Below are 18,307 nucleotides of genomic sequence, written 5' to 3'. Positions count from 1 at the left end.
ACATAAAGTAAAGGTTTAACAAGCAATCTGTAGAAATTTATATGGGTGTTATTAAATGGGCACTATGTAATTTTGGAGAATATAATACTAATGAGGTAACAACACAAACTCAGAAATATGTATTTTTTGTTTAACTGGATGAACAAGTTGTTCTCAGAGGAGAACAAGCTAGAGAGGTGGCAGGGTCCACCACGTATCAACGTATCATCAAGGTAAAACAGTTTAAAACTGTGTCGTCCTTGAAGGGGAGTCTGTTTATTCGGTTTATTCAGTCATTAAAACAAAGAGAGTTTATTTAGTTTGTTTTGGCCCAAAGATATTTCTCTTTTAATTGAAACGTCTTCCCCAAAACTACAGACTGCTCCTTTAACGTTTTTCAGTAGTCTATAAACGGATAAAAAGTTTGACATGCTCAAAAAATGTGTATAAACTAAATGTGTTTTTTTAATGCTTTTTAATTACACTTATAAAGTTTTATTAATGCTAATAAATATTTTTAGAGGTGTTATTACTTATTAAAGTATACGTTCATTCACTCACTCATTTCTCTTCGCTGCAGCATTCTCCTAAACAACTGAACTATTATCACACTTACAGACTTATTATATCAATATGCATCACAAGGACATAAAAAGGGACCTGTTATCTAAAGTTTACTAAAAAAGACCTTAATGAAAAACGATGTATTGACACACAGACACTTGAATTTAAGTTGATTTATTGACCTCCTTATCTTACAAATGTGCTAAGAAACCAATAGCTTACTGTCTCCACCTGTGTCAGGAACAAAAACACACAAAAAAGATAAGAAAAATAAATATTTATGACAAAAACTACATTCAAAGTCTGCCAACAGATGCCTCCACAAATAACTCCCCATGTGCAGATCAGAAGCACTGACAGACGGACACAGACCTTCAAATCTAATCAAAAAATCAATGTTCTAACATTTCCCAGCCCAAGTTTATAAAGAAAAGTGTCATTTATTAATCACATCATGTTACATTGTGTTTCCATTTGTCTCGCAGACAATGACAACAACTCTTTCTTGTGTTTTTCCATCTTTATCCTCTCTTCACCATCACAAACACTTAAGAACGTAGAAGTTACAGGACGTTCCTCGTGGACAGCTGCACAGCGTGCCGATACGTGCGCCTTTACGCACGGCGCACGGCTCCCCTGCATCACACTGCACAGAAAAAAACACAGATCTATGACAACTGTGGAAATATTCTACTGACAAAGAAGAGCTCAACAAATACATAAGGAACACACTTAGGTATGTTACTGCTTCATACAGTAAGAGAAAGCATGGAATAAGTAATGTAACTTTTAGATCTTTTCAGATTTTACACAGAATTTACATCTTTCCCATCGATTCTTTCACAGTAAATATGCAAAAATGTTCTTGGGTTTAGTCTTTCTAAAAAAAGCCCACAAATCTAAGAATGCTGTTGGGATAAATATCTTGTCATATTGTATTTTACTGGAGATAAGAGTAGAAATGACATGCTACATTATACAACTGTTTGCTATTTGGGGGCAAAATTGTCACAGTTCAAATCCAACTTTCCTATACATTATTAACTGATTTAAACAATGAAGCAACACCTTACCAAATGTTATTGACCTCAAATGAATCAAATTTGATGTATAACATGAACTCTGGCATTTGTACAAGGTAAATGTTCAAACAGATTCATGAGAATGAGCTGTAGCTTCACTTTTTGATCGTACAGCATTTTAAAAAATAAGAAACCTATGCATTGGTTTATTCTAAAAGTTAAAATGCTTATTATAAAGTTAATTCAGAGAATATTCAATAGCAGTCCAAGTTCTGGTCACTGATATTGCCAATAATGTCTTGTCTAATTGATCTGGTATAGTTATATTTATCATATTGTTGTTTTATGCACATTTATTTACATATTCTCATTAAATGTCTCTATTATTCTGCGCTTATCCTCTCCTCCAGCTGTTGTAACACTCAAATCCCCCCTTTGTAGGAGCAATAAATGATTATTTCATCTTACTGATGAATGATAAAATAAACTATTCCCTGTCCTTAAAATGCAAGCTGATCAACTTTTATTATGATGAAGTGTGCCTACCGAAGGCAGCCAGCCAAGCTTCTTCTCTAAGGGCATCTCTTTGCTCCTCAGCTTCTCCAAAACTTCTTGCAACGCGTCAATCTGCAGGAACAAAATGACAGACATTAACATTCAAAGTTTAAAGCTCCATAAAATATAAATCATCTCTTATCAGCTCATCATCCTGAGCAGCTTTAGACAGTCATTTAAAAAGCACCACCCGTGTCCTCTCTCAGACGTCTCTCACCAGGTCTTTCTCCTGCTGGTTTTTCTGGGGGAAATCCAACGAGCGCGTCTCCAGCGACAAGTCCTCTGCTCGGGCGAGCCACAGGTAGGCACAGCAGTAGGTAACCACGAGGAGGAGAGCTCTGGCACTGACCATGGTGCTGAAAAACACAAACAGGGTGGAGACCTTTTCTCTTCAATCGGTGGAGGATCTCTAGACGTGTGGACGTGTCCTGTGCTGAGGACCCCCCCTCTTTATAGGCAGCTGTTGACTTCATCCAGCTTCTAAAATATTCATGACCGACGTTCTTGACAGGATGACACTGTCATCACCTCCGGGATCAGCAGGAAGAGACCTGCCAGGATGATGTCAAGGATGTTAAACATTTCATAAAACATATTTGATCAAAGTAATCTGGTGGGTGAACGGAGGTCAAACTGCTTTCCCTTCAAAATCAAAGTCTTTTCTAGATCTAAAAATGGCCTGCAGATGAACACAGCTGACTATTATTTTGTTTGGATGAACTATTCACCTTAATTTTGAAAGAACACCCCCCATTTTACCATCAACCTACTCCATCTTTACCATCAGGCACGTGTATACATTTTTAAATTGAAAAAAGATAGACAAAAACCAACAAGACATAGCAACCTTCCTTCTCTATCAAACCTGTATCAAGCTGTTATAGTGACATTAATTTCCTGCACTATGCAGGAGATATGATATATGATATCCACAAAAACAGCCAAGAGTACACACAAAGTATCTTACAGGGGAGTGAGCATAAATCATAAGTGTGCAGGTAAACACATAAATGAAAAACTTATGTTAAAAAGGCATCACAATAGACATATTTAGAATAAGACCCCGATATTCCACAGTTTAAATGGCAAGTCATATTTTGTGTTTTGCCATGATGTTATTTTTTAAAAATGCTCCTGCTGTTCGATATCCAAAGCAGAAAGCCATTCCCTCAATTGAAGGGGGTTAGTTTCCAAATTGGTTCCACATGGGACGCCTCAAGCTTAGATAGATAGATAGATAGATAGATACTTTATTGATCCCGGAGGAAATTCAAGCATCCAGTAGCAATAACAAACATTGAACATACATTGAACATACATGCAATATCAAAAAAACAGTAGAAATAAAAATATGGAATAAGAAATGTATACGAGCTTACATTGCTGCAGGCAACAGCATCTGATCTCATTAATGAATCGTGTTGATGTGTCAGAATGAGGCTGAACTCACCATCACTGAACCAAAATGTGAATCTCACCATGAAACTGTCAAATCCAAATGAGAAAGGAGGCCATACGGAGAGATTTGATTAAAAGCATAATGTTATACTCCCGACATGCTGTTATATGTCATGACTCTAGAATCATGTCTTTGTGTTATGTTCAGATTATGTTTTTTTGTCTTATATTCTCCTGTAAATGATGTCCATGTCTTTGTATCATGTCTTGTGTCTTACGTTTTGATTTTCCATGCCCGACTGTGTCCTTTAAGAATCTCCTATGTTCATCCCTCTGTCTCCCCCTGTCTGTAGTTTTGTTCCCTCCATGCACTTCCCTCGTTATCTCACCTGTTGGTCCTCCTCACCTGTTCCTTGTCTTGTCATTAGTGTTTGTGTATTTAGTCTGTGTCTTCCCTGCACTCCTTGTGCGTTCATTGTATCTGTCTGTGTATCTGTCCCTGCTCCTGTCTCCTGTCTGGTATATTTTGGATTTTTGCATTTTTTTCCCATGTTTGATTTGAACTTTGCATTTTCCTTTGCTACTTTGTCTTGCTCTTGTGTTGCTACTTTGGTTTTGGTCCTCGGACACATTTTCCTTTGTGGTCCTTGGTTTTGTTTTTGTGTTTCAGCTTTGTTAAAATAAAGCTCGCCTTGTGTTTTCCCCATTTCCTCGCCTCCCATGAGTAACTGCATTTGGGTCCACCTCCTGTATCCCTTCTAAGTTTTTCCCTTTACCCCAACCTGATATTATGGAGGTTGTATATTTGCGAACACAATCGTTTTCTCTTCTATCGCTTTGCTGCTAATCCGTTCTGCCTGTCTACTCCTGTCACCACTGTTCGATAAATCAGACCTGCAGGTTGACCCCCACTGACACCAATCTGTAATCATGGTCCAATTTCTTCTTGTAGGAATAACCTTAAACACCCTCTAACAGTCGTGTGTGTGTGTGTGTGTGTGTGTGTGTGTGTGTGTGTGTGTGTGTGTGTGTGTGTGTGTGTGTGTGTGTGTGTGTGTGTGTGTGTGTGTGTGTGTGTGTGTGTGTGTGTGTGTGTGTGTGTGGATTATGTTTGCACACCAACCCCGTCAGAGACCCCACGTTGCCCCCTGAGAGGACATATCTCCTCCATGTTGATCTTGATAAAGAGACGAGGCAGAGGCAGGCAGCAAAATGAGGGCAGAAGTCAATACATAAAGCCTGTGACTCATTCAGGTTGAATGAAAGCAACAGAAAAAATACTGTATAGAAATAAAAGTGACTAAAAAATATTCAAGACCTCATAATGTGGATTAAGTTGCTGCACTTTGCTTACCATAAACTTAAACTGTAAATCTTTTAATTTGAACTATTTATCGATGGATTGATATTTTCATTTATAATTCCTCATTTTATTACACATTAAAACATCAAACATTTAGGCTGGAATTGAACATGGCAGCTTCTGAGGGTCAGTGGCGCTCTTGTGTTTAAGTCTATACAGCCTAGAGTGTGAGTCTGTTTACGAGCAGCACAACACTTCCAACTGATCTGATTAAACAAAAAATAATTTTAAAAAAATTGACAACACCAGGCTTGTAAAATAAGTTTGACTCATTCAGCCTCGCAGCCACAGTCACAGAAGATATGTCAGCGGTTACTTTTGGTTCTTTTTGTCTTTTCAGTGTTCTTTGAGTTCTGTGCAGACATCTCACCTCGTCACTGTCACTGATGCTCTGTGGGTGGATGGATCACCCACTGCAGGGCCTTCCTGTCCTGGGCCGAGCACCAACTAGACAACATGTCACTCCACAAAACTTCATTACAGGAAATTGGGATTCAGCTCAGGTAACTGTCGTCCAACTCCTCCTCAACAGCCTGTTCCTCTGCCCACACTTTCAGCTCACGGCTCCTCTCATTCTGGAGAAACGACCAGGGACCATCAGTACTTTGCAGATATATCAGCCAGGTTTGATCCCCCTCATAAAGTACAGGTGAAAGATACTCACTTGAGGCTCCTGTGGTGGCTCGTCTGAATTGTTTGGCTCGTCTTGTTTGTCTTGGTAATACGGCCTTTCAAACGCCACCTGCAATATGAGAAAGAAGAGCAGTGGAAGTTTCACGTCTCTTTGTGGAGGTGTTGTGTGTATTTGTGGTGTTTTTGGTTTTGTGAAGATTTTTAGTCTATTTTGGGAGGTTTTGCGAGTATTTGTGGAAGATTTGTGTGTCATTGTGAAGATTTTGAGTCTCTTTGTGGTTATTTTGTGTCATTGTGAAGATTTTCAGTGCTTTTTGTGGCAGTTTTGAGTCTAACTGTAAAAAGCATTTAACATGCGTATACACTGAGAGCCACAACATTAGAACTAGTGACAGGTGAAATAAATAACATTGATCATTGTGTTCCAATGCCATGTTCTGATGTGAAACCATGAGCATTCATGTGGATGTTTCTTTGACAAACAACAGTCACTCAAACACAGCTGCAGACCGAGTACACCCTCTCATGGCAGCAGCACTCCTTGATGGCAGTGCCCCCCCAGCAGGACAACGCGCCTGCAAAACAGTAAGTACAAGTTCCTGTTGGGGTTTGCTGTACTGTTTTACACTTTCCTGTTGGGTTTGCTGCAGTGTTGTACAGTGTGCCTTCTGGGATTGCTGCAGTGTCTTACACTTTCCTGTTGGGATTTTCTGCACTGTTTTACACGTTCCTTTGGGGTCTGCTGCAGTATTGTGCAGTTTGCCTCCTGGGTTTGCTGCACTGTTTTACACTTTCCTGTTATGTTTGGTGGGGTGCTGTGCAGTTTGTCTTCTGGGTTTGCTGCAATGTTTTACACTATCCTGTTGGAATTAGCTGCACTGTTTCACACTTTCCTGTTGGGGTTTGCTGCACTGTTTTACACTTTCCTTTAGGGGTTTGCTGCACTGTTTTACACTTTCCTTTTGGGTCTGCAGCAGTGTTGTGCAGTTTTCCAGAAACTGCTCAGGAACCACCTGAGGAATATGGGAAAGAGCTCAAGGCGTCAACCTGGCCTCCAGATTCCCCAGATCTCGATCCAACTGAGCTTCCACTGGATGCAGTCTGAGCCAAGAACAATCCATGGGGGCCACCAACATGGATGGAAGTTGGTTCTGGCGCATCCCATAGATGCTCAACTGGATTGGAATCTGGAGAATGAGGAAGCGAGTTTGACAGGGAGGTACTTCATCTGAAACTTACACTTTCCTTTCGGGTTTGCTGCACTACTTTACACTCTTCTTTTGGGTTTGCTGCACTGTTGTCCTGTTGTACGCTTTCCTGTTGGGTTTGCTGCAGTGTTGTACAGTGTGCCTTCTGGGATTGCTGCAGTGTCTTACACTTTCCTGTTGGGATTTTCTGCACTGTTTTACACGTTCCTTTGGGGTCTGCTGCAGTATTGTGCAGTTTGCCTCCTGGGTTTGCTGTTTGGTGGGGTGCTGTGCAGTTTGCCTTCTGGGTTTGCTGCAATGTTTTACACTTTCCTGTTGGAATTTGCTGCACTGCTTAACCCTTTCCTTTTGCGTCTGCTGCAATGTTGTGCAGTTTGCCTTCTGGGTTTGCTGAAGTGTTTTACACTTTCCTGTTAGGTTTGGTGCGGTGCTGTGCAGTTTGCCTTCTGGGTTTGCTGCAATGTTTTACACTCTCCTGTTGGGATTTGCTGCACTATTTTACATTTTCCTGTTCGGGTTTCCTGCACTGTTTTACACTTTCCTGTTGGGTTTGATGCGGTGCTGTGAAGTTTGCCTCATGGGTTTGCTGCACTGTTTTACACTTTCCTTTAGGGGTTTGCTGCACTGTTGTCCTGTTGTACGCTTTCCTTTTGGGTTTGCCGCAGTGTTGCGCCTGTTGTATGCTTTCCTGTTGGGTTTGATGCTGTGCTGTGCAGTTTGCCTAATGGGTTTGCTGCACTGTTTTACACTTTCCGTTTGGGTCTGCTGCAGTGTTTTGCAGTTTGCCTTATGGGTTTGCTGCACTGTTTTACACGTTCCTGTTGGGGTTTGCTGCACTGTTTTACACTTTCCTGCTGGGTCTGCTGCAGTGTTGTGCAGTTTTCCTTCTGGGTTTGCTGCACTGTTTTACACTTTCCTTTAGGGGTTTGCTGCACTGTTTTACACTTTCCTTTTGGGTCTGCAGCAGTGTTGTGCAGTTTTCCAAAAACTGCTCAGGAACCACCTGAGGAATATGGGAAAGAGCCCAAGGCGTCAACCTGGCCTCCAGATTCCCCAGATCTCAATCCAACTGAGCTTCCACTGGATGCAGTCTGAGCCAAGAACAATCCATGGGGGCCACCAACATGGATGGAAGTTGGTTCTGGCGCATCCCATAGATGCTCAACTGGATTGGAATCTGGAGAATGAGGAAGCAAGTTTGACAGGGAGGTACTTGATCTGAAACTTACACTTTCCTTTTGGGTTTGCTGCACTACTTTACACTCTTCTATTGGGTTTGCTGCACTGTTGTCCTGTTGTACGCTTTCCTGTTGGGTTTGCTGCAGTGTTGTACAGTGTATCTTCTGGGATTGCTGCAGTGTCTTACACTTTCCTGTTGGGATTTTCTGCACTGTTTTACACACTCCTTTGGGGTCTGCTGCAGTATTGTGCAGTTTGCCTCCTGGGTTTGCTGCACTGTTTTACAGTTTCCTTTTATGTTTGGTGGGGTGCTGTGCAGTTTGCCTTCTGGGTTTGCTGCAATGTTTTAAACTTTCCTGCTGGGATTTGCTGCACTGTTTTACACTTTCCTGTTGGGTTTGCTGCACTGTTTTACACTTTCAATTTGGGTCTGCTGCAGTGTTTTGCAGTTTGCCTTCTGGGTTTGCTGCACTGTTTTACACTTTCCTGTTGGGGTTTGCTGCACTGTTTTACACTTTCCTGTTGGGTCTGCTGCAGTGTTGTGCAGTTTTCCTTCTGGGTTTGCTGCACTGTTTTACACTTTCCTTTAGGGGTTTGCTGCACTGTTTTACACTTTCCTTTTGGGTCTGCAGCAGTGTTGTGCAGTTTTCCAAAAGCTGCTCAGGAACCATCTGAGGAATATGGGAAAGAGCTCAAGGTGTCAACCTGGCCTCCAGATTCCCCAGATCTCAATCCAACTGAGCTTCCACTGGATGCAGTCTGAGTCAAGAACAATCCATGGGGGCCACCAACATGGATGGAAGTTGGTTCTGGCGCATCCCATAGATGCTCAACTGGATTGGGATCTGGAGAATGAGGAAGCGAGTTTGACATGGAGGTACTTGATCTGAAACTTACACTTTCCTTTTGGGTTTGCTGCACTACTTTACACTCTTCTATTGGGTTTGCTGCACTGGTGTCCTGTTGTACGCTTTCCTGTTGGGTTTGGTGTGGTGCTGTGCAGTTTGCCTTCTGGGTTTGCTGCACTGTTTTACACTTTCCTGTTGGGTTTGATACGGTGCTATGCAGTTTGCCTTCTGGGTTTGCTGCACTGTCTTACACTTTCCCGTTGGGGTTTGCTGCACTGTTTTACACTTTCCTGTTGGGTTTGATGAGGTGCTGTGAAGTTTGCCTCATGGGTTTGCTGCACTGTTTTACACTTTCCTTTAGGGGTTTGCTGCACTGGTGTCCTGTTGTACGCTTTCCTGTTGGGTTTGGTGTGGTGCTGTGCAGTTTGCCTTCTGGGTTTGCTGCACTGTTTTACACTTTCCTGTTGGGTTTGATACGGTGCTATGCAGTTTGCCTTCTGGGTTTGCTGCACTGTCTTACACTTTCCTGTTGGGGTTTGCTGCACTGTTTTACACTTTCCTGTTGGGTTTGATGCGGTGCTGTGAAGTTTGCCTCATGGGTTTGCTGCACTGTTTTACACTTTCCTTTAGGGGTTTGCTGCACTGGTGTCCTGTTGTACGCTTTCCTGTTGGGTTTGGTGTGGTGCTGTGCAGTTTGCCTTCTGGGTTTGCTGCACTGTTTTACACTTTCCTGTTGGGTTTGATACGGTGCTATGCAGTTTGCCTTCTGGGTTTGCTGCACTGTCTTACACTTTCCTGTTGGGGTTTGCTGCACTGTTTTACACTTTCCTGTTGGGTTTGATGCGGTGCTGTGAAGTTTGCCTCATGGGTTTGCTGCACTGTTTTACACTTTCCTTTAGGTGTTTGCTGCACTGTTGTCCTGTTGTACGCTTTCCTGTTGGGTTTGGTGTGGTGCTGTGCAGTTTGCCTTCTGGGTTTGCTGCACTGTTTTACACTTTCCTGTTGGGTTTGATACGGTGCTATGCAGTTTGCCTTCTGGGTTTGCTGCACTGTCTTACACTTTCCTGTTGGGGTTTGCTGCACTGTTTTACACTTTCCTGTTGGGTTTGATGCGGTGCTGTGAAGTTTGCCTCATGGGTTTGCTGCACTGTTTTACACTTTCTTTTAGGGGTTTGCTGCACTGTTGTCCTGTTGTACGCTTTCCTTTTGGGTTTTCCGCAGTGTTGCGCCTGTTGTATGCTTTCCTGTTGGGTTTGCTGCAGTGCTGTGCAGTTTGCCTCCTGGGTTTGCGGCACAGTTTTACACGTTCCTGTTGGGGTTTGCTGCACTGTTTTACACTTTCCTGTTGGGTTTGATGCTGTGCTGTGCAGTTTGCCTAATGGCTTTGCTGCACTGTTTTACACGTTCCTGTTGGGGTTTGCTGCACTGTTTTACACTTTCCTGTTGGGTTTGATGCTGTGCTGTGCAGTTTGCCTTCTGGGTTTGCTGCACTGTCTTACACTTTCCTGTTGGGGTTTGCTGCACTGTTTTACACTTTCCTGTTGGGTCTGCAGCAGTGTTGTGCAGTTTTCCAAAAACTGCTCAGGAACCACCTGAGGAATATGGGGAAGAGCTCAAGGCGTCAACCTGGCCACCAGATTCCCCAGATCTCAATCCAACTGAGCTTCCACTGGATGCAGTCTGAGCCAAGAACAATCCATGGGGGCCACCAACATGGATGGAAGTTGGTTCTGGCGCATCCCATAGATGCTCAACTGGATTGGGATCTGGAGAATGAGGAAGCGAGTTTGACATGGAGGTACTTGATCTGAAACTTACACTTTCCTTTTGGGTTTGCTGCACTACTTTACACTCTTCTATTGGGTTTGCTGCACTGTTGTCCTGTTGTACGCTTTCCTGTTGGGTTTGGTGTGGTGCTGTGCAGTTTGCCTTCTGGGTTTGCTGCACTGTTTTACACTTTCCTGTTGGGTTTGATACGGTGCTATGCAGTTTGCCTTCTGGGTTTGCTGCACTGTCTTACACTTTCCTGTTGGGGTTTGCTGCACTGTTTTACACTTTCCTGTTGGGTTTGATGCGGTGCTGTGAAGTTTGCCTCATGGGTTTGCTGCACTGTTTTACACTTTCCTTTAGGGGTTTGCTGCACTGTTGTCCTGTTGTACGCTTTCCTTTTGGGTTTTCCGCAGTGTTGTGCCTGTTGTATGCTTTCCTGTTGGGTTTGCTGCAGTGCTGTGCAGTTTGCCTCCTGGGTTTGCTGCACTGTTTTACACGTTCCTGTTGGGGTTTGCTGCACTGTTTTACACTTTTCTGTTGGGTTTGATTCTGTGCTGTGCAGTTTGCCTAATGGGTTTGCTGCACTGTTTTACACGTTCCTGTTGGGGTTTGCTGCACTGTTTTACACTTTCCTGTTGGGTTTGCTGCTGTGCTGTGCAGTTTGCCTAATGGGTTTGCTGCACTGTTTTACACTTTCCTGTTGGGTTTGCTGCACTGTTTTACACTTTCCGTTTGGGTCTGCTGCAGTGTTTTGTAGTTTGCCTTCTGGGTTTGCTGCACTGTTTTACACTTTCCTGTTGAGATTTGCTGCACTGTTTTACACTTTCCTGCTGGGTCTGCTGCAGTGTTGTGCAGTTTTCCTTCTGGGTTTGCTGCACTGTTTTTCACTTTCCTTTAGGGGTTTGTGGCACTGTTTTACACTTTCCTTTTGGGTCTGCAGCAGTGTTGTGCAGTTTTCCAAAAACTGCTCAGGAACCACCTGAGGAATATGGGAAAGAGCTCAAGGCGTCAACCTGGCCTCCAGATTCCCCAGATCTCAATCCAACTGAGCTTCCACTGGATGCAGTCTGAGCCAAGAACAATCCATGGGGGCCACCAACATGGATGGAAGTTGGTTCTGGCGCATCCCATAGATGCTCAACTGGATTGGAATCTGGAGAACGAGGAAGCGAGTTTGACAGGGAGGTACTTCATCTGAAACTTACACTTTCCTTTTGGGTTTGCTGCACTACTTTACACTCTTCTATTGGGTTTGCTGCACTGTTGTCCTGTTGTACGCTTTCCTGTTGGGTTTGCTGCAGTGTTGTACAGTGTGCCTTCTGGGATTGCTGCAGTGTCTTACACTTTCCTGTTGGGATTTTCTGCACTGTTTTACACACTCATTTGGGGTCTGCTGCAGTATTGTGCAGTTTGCCTCCTGGGTTTGCTGCACTGTTTTACAGTTTCCTGTTATGTTTGGTGGGGTGCTGTGCAGTTTGCCTTCTGGGTTTGCTGCAATGTTTTACACTTTCCTGCTGGGATTTGCTGCACTGTTTTACACTTTCCTGTTGGGTTTGCTGCACTGTTTTACACTTTCCTGTTGGGTTTGATGCGGTGCTGTGAAGTTTGCCTCATGGGTTTTCTGCACTGTTTTACACTTTCCTGTTGGGTTTGATGCGGTGCTGTGAAGTTTGCCTCATGGGTTTGCTGCACTGTTTTACATTTTCTTTTAGGGGTTTGCTGCACTGGTGTCCTGTTGTACGCTTTCCTTTTGGGTTTGCTGCAGTGTTGCGCCTGTTGTATGCTTTCCTGTTGGGTTTGCTGCAGTGCTGTGCAGTTTGCCTCCTGGGTTTGCTGCACTGTTTTACACTTTCGGTTTGGGTCTGCTGCAGTGTTTTGTAGTTTGCCTTCTGGGTTTGCTGCACTGTTTTACACAGTCCTGTTGAGATTTGCTGCACTGTTTTACACTTTCCTGCTGGGTCTGCTGCAGTGTTGTGCAGTTTTCCTTCTGGGTTTGCTGCACTGTTTTACACTTTCCTTTAGGGGTTTGCTGCACTGTTTTACACTTTCCTTTTCGGTCTGCAGCAGTGTTGTGCAGTTTTCCAAAAACTGCTCAGGAACCACCTGAGGAATATGGGAAAGAGCTCAAGGCGTCAACCTGGCCTCCAGATTCCCCAGATCTCAATCCAATTGAGCTTCCACTGAATGCAGTCTGAGCCAAGAACAATCCATGGGGGCCACCAACATGGATGGAAGTTGGTTCTGGCGCATCCCATAGATGCTCAACTGGATTGGAATCTGGAGAATGAGGAAGCGAGTTTGACAGGGAGGTACTTCATCTGAAACTTACACTTTCCTTTTGGGTTTGCTGCACTACTTTACACTCTTCCATTGGGTTTGCTGCACTGTTGTCCTGTTGTACGCTTTCCTGTTGGGTTTGCTGCAGTGTTGTACAGTGTGCCTTCTGGGATTGCTGCACTGTCTTACACGTTTCCTGTGGGGTTTACTGTACTGTTTTACACTTTCCTGTTGGGTTTGGTGTGGTGCTGTGCAGTTTGCCTTCTGGGTTTGCTGCACTGTTTTACACTTTCCTGAGGGGTTTACGGCACTGTTTTACACTTTCCTGTTGGGTTTGGTGCAGTGCTCTGCAGTTTGCCTTCTGGGTTTGCTGCACTGTTGTCCTATTGTATGCTTTCCTTTTGGGTTTGCAGCAGTGTTGTGCCTGTTGTACGCTTTCCTTTTGGGTCTGGTGCAGTGCTGTGCAGTTTGTTTTTTGGCTTAGCTGCACTACTTTACACTTTCCTTTTGGTTTACTGCATTGTTGTACGCGTTCCTTTTTGGTTTGTTGCATTGGTGTACTGTTGTACCCTTTCCTTTGGGGATTGCTGCACTGTTTTACGCCTTCCTTTTGGGTTTGCTGCATTGCTGTACAGCTATACTTTTGGGTTTGCTACACTGCTTAACACTTTCCTTTTCGGTTTGTTGCAGTGTTGTACTCTTTCCTTTTGGGTTTGCTGTACTGTATTAAACCGTATCCAACAACCAGTGAATGAGATTCAACTTTTCTCCACAATTATACTCGTATGTTTATCAATAACAACACACTACCCATACAATTTTAATTAGACTGTTGTTTTTACAATATCATTTCTATTCCTGCTCTGGCTCTTCGTCTTACATTTTTTGTTATTTTGTTTATTTTTGATTCTGATTCTGACCTCTTACTTACTGTATTGTACTCACTCATGTGTACATACAGCAATCCACCACAAGATTAGAACCAATGACAGGTAAAATAAATAACATTGATCATGGTGTTCCAGTGCCATGTTCGGCTGTGAAACCATGACTCCTAGCACTCATGAGGATGTCTCTTTGACAAAAACCAGTCATCCAAACACAGCTGCAGACCAAGCAGCCGCTCTAAACAGATATATTGTTCATATCATTTTAATCGTTATCTTTTTTTAAAGACAAACAGAAAAAGGAGAGAGACTAGTGTCCCAACAATGACACTGTACTGGCTTCTGCCAACCAAAACTGTTGATATTCAACGACCTGTGAATGAGACTCGACTATCCTCTAGAATCATTTACCGATCCTAGAGTATTAATAAACAGTAACAGATAAATCTCACACTTTCTGCCTTTAATTTCTTGCACCTCCACTGCACTGACCTTATTGGACCAGTTGTCTCCCCTGTCCTGGGCCGAGCACCAACCATACACACTGTCAGTCCACAAAACTTGATTATAGGATCTCAGGATTCAGTTCAGGGAACCGTCCTCCAACTCGTCCTCAGCATCCTGTTCCTCTGCCCACACTTTCAGCTCCTGACTGCTCTTGTTCTGGAGAAATGACCAGTAACCATTAGTACTCTGCTGATATATCAGCCATGTGTGATCCCCCTTGTAAAGTACAAGTGAAAGATACTCACACTTGTCCTTCAGGCTCCTGTGGCAGCTCATCTCCAATGTTTGGCTCTTGTTGATGATTTGTCCTTTCAACCGTCCATCACCTGCAAGATGAGAAAGAAGAGCAGTGGTAGTTTCACGTCTCTTTATGGAGGTTTTGTGGGGAATTTGTGGACGTTATTTTTTTTAATTTGTTGAAGTCTGAGTATATTTGTGGAAGTTTTGTGGAAGATTTAGTATATTTGTGGAGGTTTTTGTGTATTTGTGGAAGTTTTTAGTGAATATGTGGAGGTTTTGTGTGTCATTGTGGAGGTTTTTGTGTAGTTGTGGAAGTTTTTGTATATTTATGGAACTTTTTTGTGAATTTGTGAAGTTTTGTGGAATTTTTTGAGTATTTATGGTTATTTTGTGTGTCATTATGATTAAGTTTTGTTAGTCTTTTTGGGAGACTTTGAGTGTATTTGTGGAAGTTTATTGTTTATTTATGGAGGTTTTGAGTGTATTTGTGCAAGTTTTGTGTTTATTTGTGGAGATTTTGAGTGTATTTGTGCAAGTTTATTGTTTATTTATGGAGGTTTTGAGTGTATTTGTGCAAGTTTTGAGTTTATTTCTGGAGATTTTGAGTGTATTTGTGCAAGTTTATTGTTTATTTATGGAGGTTTTGAGTGTATTTGTGCAAGTTTTGTGTTTATTTGTGGAGATTTTGAGTGTATTTGTGCAAGTTTATTGTTTATTTATGGAGGTTTTGAGTTTATTTGTGAAAGTTTTGTGTTTATTTGTGGAGGTTTGGAGTGTATTTGTGGAGGTTTGTTGTGGTTTTCTGTCATTGTGGAGGTTTTGTGCATCATTGTGGAGGTTTTGTGTTTATTTTGTGAATTTGTGAAGTTCTGTGGAATTTTTTGAGTATTTATGGTTATTTTGTATGTAATTATGATTAAGTTTTTTTAGTCTTTTTGGGAGATTTTGAGTGCATTTGTGCAAGTTTCGTGTTTATTTGTGGAGATTTTGAGTGTATTTGTGGAAGTTTATTGTTTATTTATGGAGGTTTTGAGTGTATTTGTGCAAGTTTTGAGTTTATTTCTGGAGATTTTGAGTGTATTTGTGCAAGTTTTGTGTTTATTTGTGGAGATTTTGAGTGTATTTGTGCAAGTTTATTGTTTATTTATAGAGGTTTTGAGTGTATTTGTGCAAGTTTTGAGTGTATTTGTGGAGATTTTGAGTGTATTTGTGCACGTTTATTGTTTATTTATGGAGGTTTTGAGTGTATTTGTGCAAGTTTTGAGTTTATTTGTGGAGATTTTGAGTGTATTTCTGCAAGTTTATTGTTTATTTATGGAGGTTTTGAGTGTATTTGTGCAAGTTTTGTGTTTGTGGAGATTTTGAGTGTATTTGTGCAAGTTTATTGTTTATTTATGGAGGTTTTGAGTTTATTTGTGAAAGTTTTGTGTTTATTTGTGGAGGTTTGGAGTGTATTTGTGGAGGTTTGTTGTGGTTTTCTGTCATTGTGGAGGTTTTGTGCATCATTGTGGAGGTTTTGTGTTTATTTTGTGAATTTGTGAAGTTCTGTGGAATTTTTTGAGTATTTATGGTTATTTTGTATGTAATTATGATTAAGTTTTTTTAGTCTTTTTGGGAGATTTTGAGTGCATTTGTGCAAGTTTCGTGTTTATTTGTGGAGATTTTGAGTGTATTTGTGGAAGTTTATTGTTTATTTCTGGAGGTTTTGAGTGTATTTGTGCAAGTTTTGAGTTTATTTCTGGAGATTTTGAGTGTATTTGTGCAAGTTTTGTGTTTATTTGTGGAGATTTTGAGTGTATTTGTGCACGTTTATTGTTTATTTATGGAGGTTTTGAGTGTATTTGTGCAAGTTTTGTGTTTGTGGAGATTTTGAGTGTATTTGTGCAAGTTTATTGTTTATTTATGGAGGTTTTGAGTGTATTTGTGCAAGTTTTGAGTTTATTTGTGGAGATTTTGAGTGTATTTCTGCAAGTTTATTGTTTATTTATGGAGGTTTTGAGTGTATTTGTGCAAGTTTTGTGTTTGTGGAGATTTTGAGTGTATTTGTGCAAGTTTATTGTTTATTTATGGAGGTTTTGAGTGTATTTGTGCAAGTTTTGAGTTTATTTGTGGAGACTTTGAGTGTATTTGTGCAAGTTTATTGTTTATTTATGGAGGTTTTGAGTGTATTTGTGCAAGTTTTGAGTTTATTTGTGGAGATTTTGAGTGTATTTGTGCAAGTTTATTGTTTATTTATGGAGGTTTTGAGTGTATTTGTGCAAGTTTTGAGTTTATTTGTGGAGACTTTGAGTGTATTTGTGCAAGTTTATTGTTTATTTATGGAGGTTTTGAGTGTATTTGTGCAAGTTTTGTGTTTATTTGTGGAGATTTTGAGTGTATTTGTGCAAGTTTATTGTTTATTTATGGAGGTTTTGAGTGTATTTGTGCAAGTTTTGAGTTTATTTGTGGAGATTTTTAGTGTATTTGTGCAAGTTTATTGTTTATTTATGGAGGTTTTGAGTCTATTTGTGCAAGTTTTGAGTTTATTTGTGGAGATTTTTAGTGTATTTGTGCAAGTTTATTGTTTATTTATGGAGGTTTTGAGTCTATTTGTGCAAGTTTTGTGTTTATTTGTGGAGATTTTGAGTGTATTTGTAAAAAGCATTCAACATGTGTATACACTGAGAGCCACAACATTAGAACTAGTGACAGGTGAAATAAATAACATTGATCATTGTGTTCCAACGCCATGTTCGGCTGTGAAACCACAAGTCCTAGCACTCATGTGGACGTCTCTTTGACAAACACCAGCCACCCAAACACCGCTGCAGACCAAGTACACCCCCTCATGGCAGCAGCACTCCTTGGTGGCAGTGCCCCCCCAGCAGGACAACACGCCTGCAACGCTGCAAAAACTGCTCAGAAATGACCTGAGGAAAGTGGGAAAGAGCTCAAAGTGTCAACCTGGTCTCCAGATTCCCCAGATCTCAATCCAACCGAACTTCCACTGAATGCAGTCAGAGCCAAGAACAATCCATGGTGGCCCCAACATGGATGGGACTTGGTTCTGGCGCATCCCACGGATGCTCAACTGAAGTGGGATCTGGAGGATGAGGAGGCCAGTTTGACACCTTGGGTTCTTTGCCATGATGGGGTGTAGTTGGTCTGAACGGGGTTTGGGTGGGTGGTGTTTGTCAAAGAGGCTCCACAGAAATGACAGTACTCAAAGTTTCCAAGCAGAACATTTGATTGGAACAAGATGATCAATGCTCACTTCACTTGTCAGTTGTTTTAATGTTTCGGCTGAACAGTGTAGATATACATGTTAATTACTTTTAATATTTTGCATTAATTGATTTTTTTACTATTTTTTTCATACTTTCACTGCACTTTGTCCAACAGCTTTAGTTACTTTGCAGATTCATATAATCAAAATTAAATATTTGCTGATCAAACATTATCTATTATTATAGATTAACTTATCTAGCATTAAAAGCAGAAAGGTGAAACCTTCGAGAGGAAATGTCAGACACGCCAGTGTCATCCATTATGGAGGTCTCTTATTAATTAATTGATTCATTGCCTGATGTCGGCATACTCGTAAAGCAATTCTGTAGAAAGACAGCTGATTTTTGAGTCTCATTCTCAGGTCGTCAAATAACGCACTTTGTGGGCTATTAACAGGACTCACAGAGAGTCCAGTTGTTAACAGTGAGAAGACTTGTATTTTCATATACATTTTATTTCAAGATATATTTTTTTATATATATTTTTTGTGTTTATCCAGTAGCTGTAAAAACGCACCCCTGTGGGTTTTGAGGCAGGGCCGCTTGCCTAGCAGACAAATTAACAACTGGATCGCTGTTACTGAACTTCCGTGTCTAGAACTCTACGGTGG

The 18,307-nt window shown here is 41.5% G+C and overlaps 1 protein-coding gene and 1 long non-coding RNA gene across 5 annotated transcripts in view; both read right to left on the bottom strand.

Moving 5' to 3' along the window:
• Window positions 1-701: 701 nt before the first annotated feature.
• Window positions 702-2,476, bottom strand: LOC119004898 (cocaine- and amphetamine-regulated transcript protein-like). Its single transcript, XM_037072221.1, has 3 exons — window positions 2,338-2,476; window positions 2,112-2,192; window positions 702-1,189 (listed from the first exon to the last, which is right to left on the bottom strand). Exons 1-3 carry the CDS (start codon window positions 2,470-2,472, stop codon window positions 1,082-1,084), a joined length of 324 nt encoding a protein of 107 aa, XP_036928116.1. The 5' UTR covers window positions 2,473-2,476; the 3' UTR covers window positions 702-1,081.
• Window position 2,477: 1 nt separating this feature from the next.
• LOC119004900 overlaps window positions 2,478-18,307 on the bottom strand; it is a 33,149-nt gene continuing 17,319 nt past the window's right edge. For all 4 annotated transcript variants that reach the window (XR_005070340.1, XR_005070342.1, XR_005070343.1 and 1 more), the window contains exons 8-12: window positions 14,436-14,516; window positions 14,176-14,346; window positions 5,546-5,623; window positions 5,252-5,456; window positions 2,478-2,671 (exon numbers count right to left, since the gene is read on the bottom strand). This is a non-coding gene — a long non-coding RNA (uncharacterized LOC119004900). The remainder of the gene's footprint in view (window positions 2,672-5,251; window positions 5,457-5,545; window positions 5,624-14,175; window positions 14,347-14,435; window positions 14,517-18,307) is intronic.

Source organism: Acanthopagrus latus, chromosome 16 (assembly GCF_904848185.1).
Source record: "Acanthopagrus latus isolate v.2019 chromosome 16, fAcaLat1.1, whole genome shotgun sequence".
Taxonomy (NCBI): domain Eukaryota; kingdom Metazoa; phylum Chordata; class Actinopteri; order Spariformes; family Sparidae; genus Acanthopagrus; species Acanthopagrus latus.
Note: the sequence above shows the minus strand (reverse complement) of the source record. Positions and strands in the feature narration are given on the sequence as shown.

Coding starts and splice junctions, on each gene's coding strand:
- LOC119004898 (XM_037072221.1), bottom strand. CDS start 2,472: ATGGTCAGTGCCAGAGCTCTCCTCCTCGTGGTTACCTACTGCTGTGCC. Junction 2,193..2,337: donor ACCAGCAGGAGAAAGACCTG/GTGAGAGACGTC, acceptor TTGTTCCTGCAG/ATTGACGCGTTGCAAGAAGT. Junction 1,190..2,111: donor AGCTTGGCTGGCTGCCTTCG/GTAGGCACACTT, acceptor TTTTCTGTGCAG/TGTGATGCAGGGGAGCCGTG.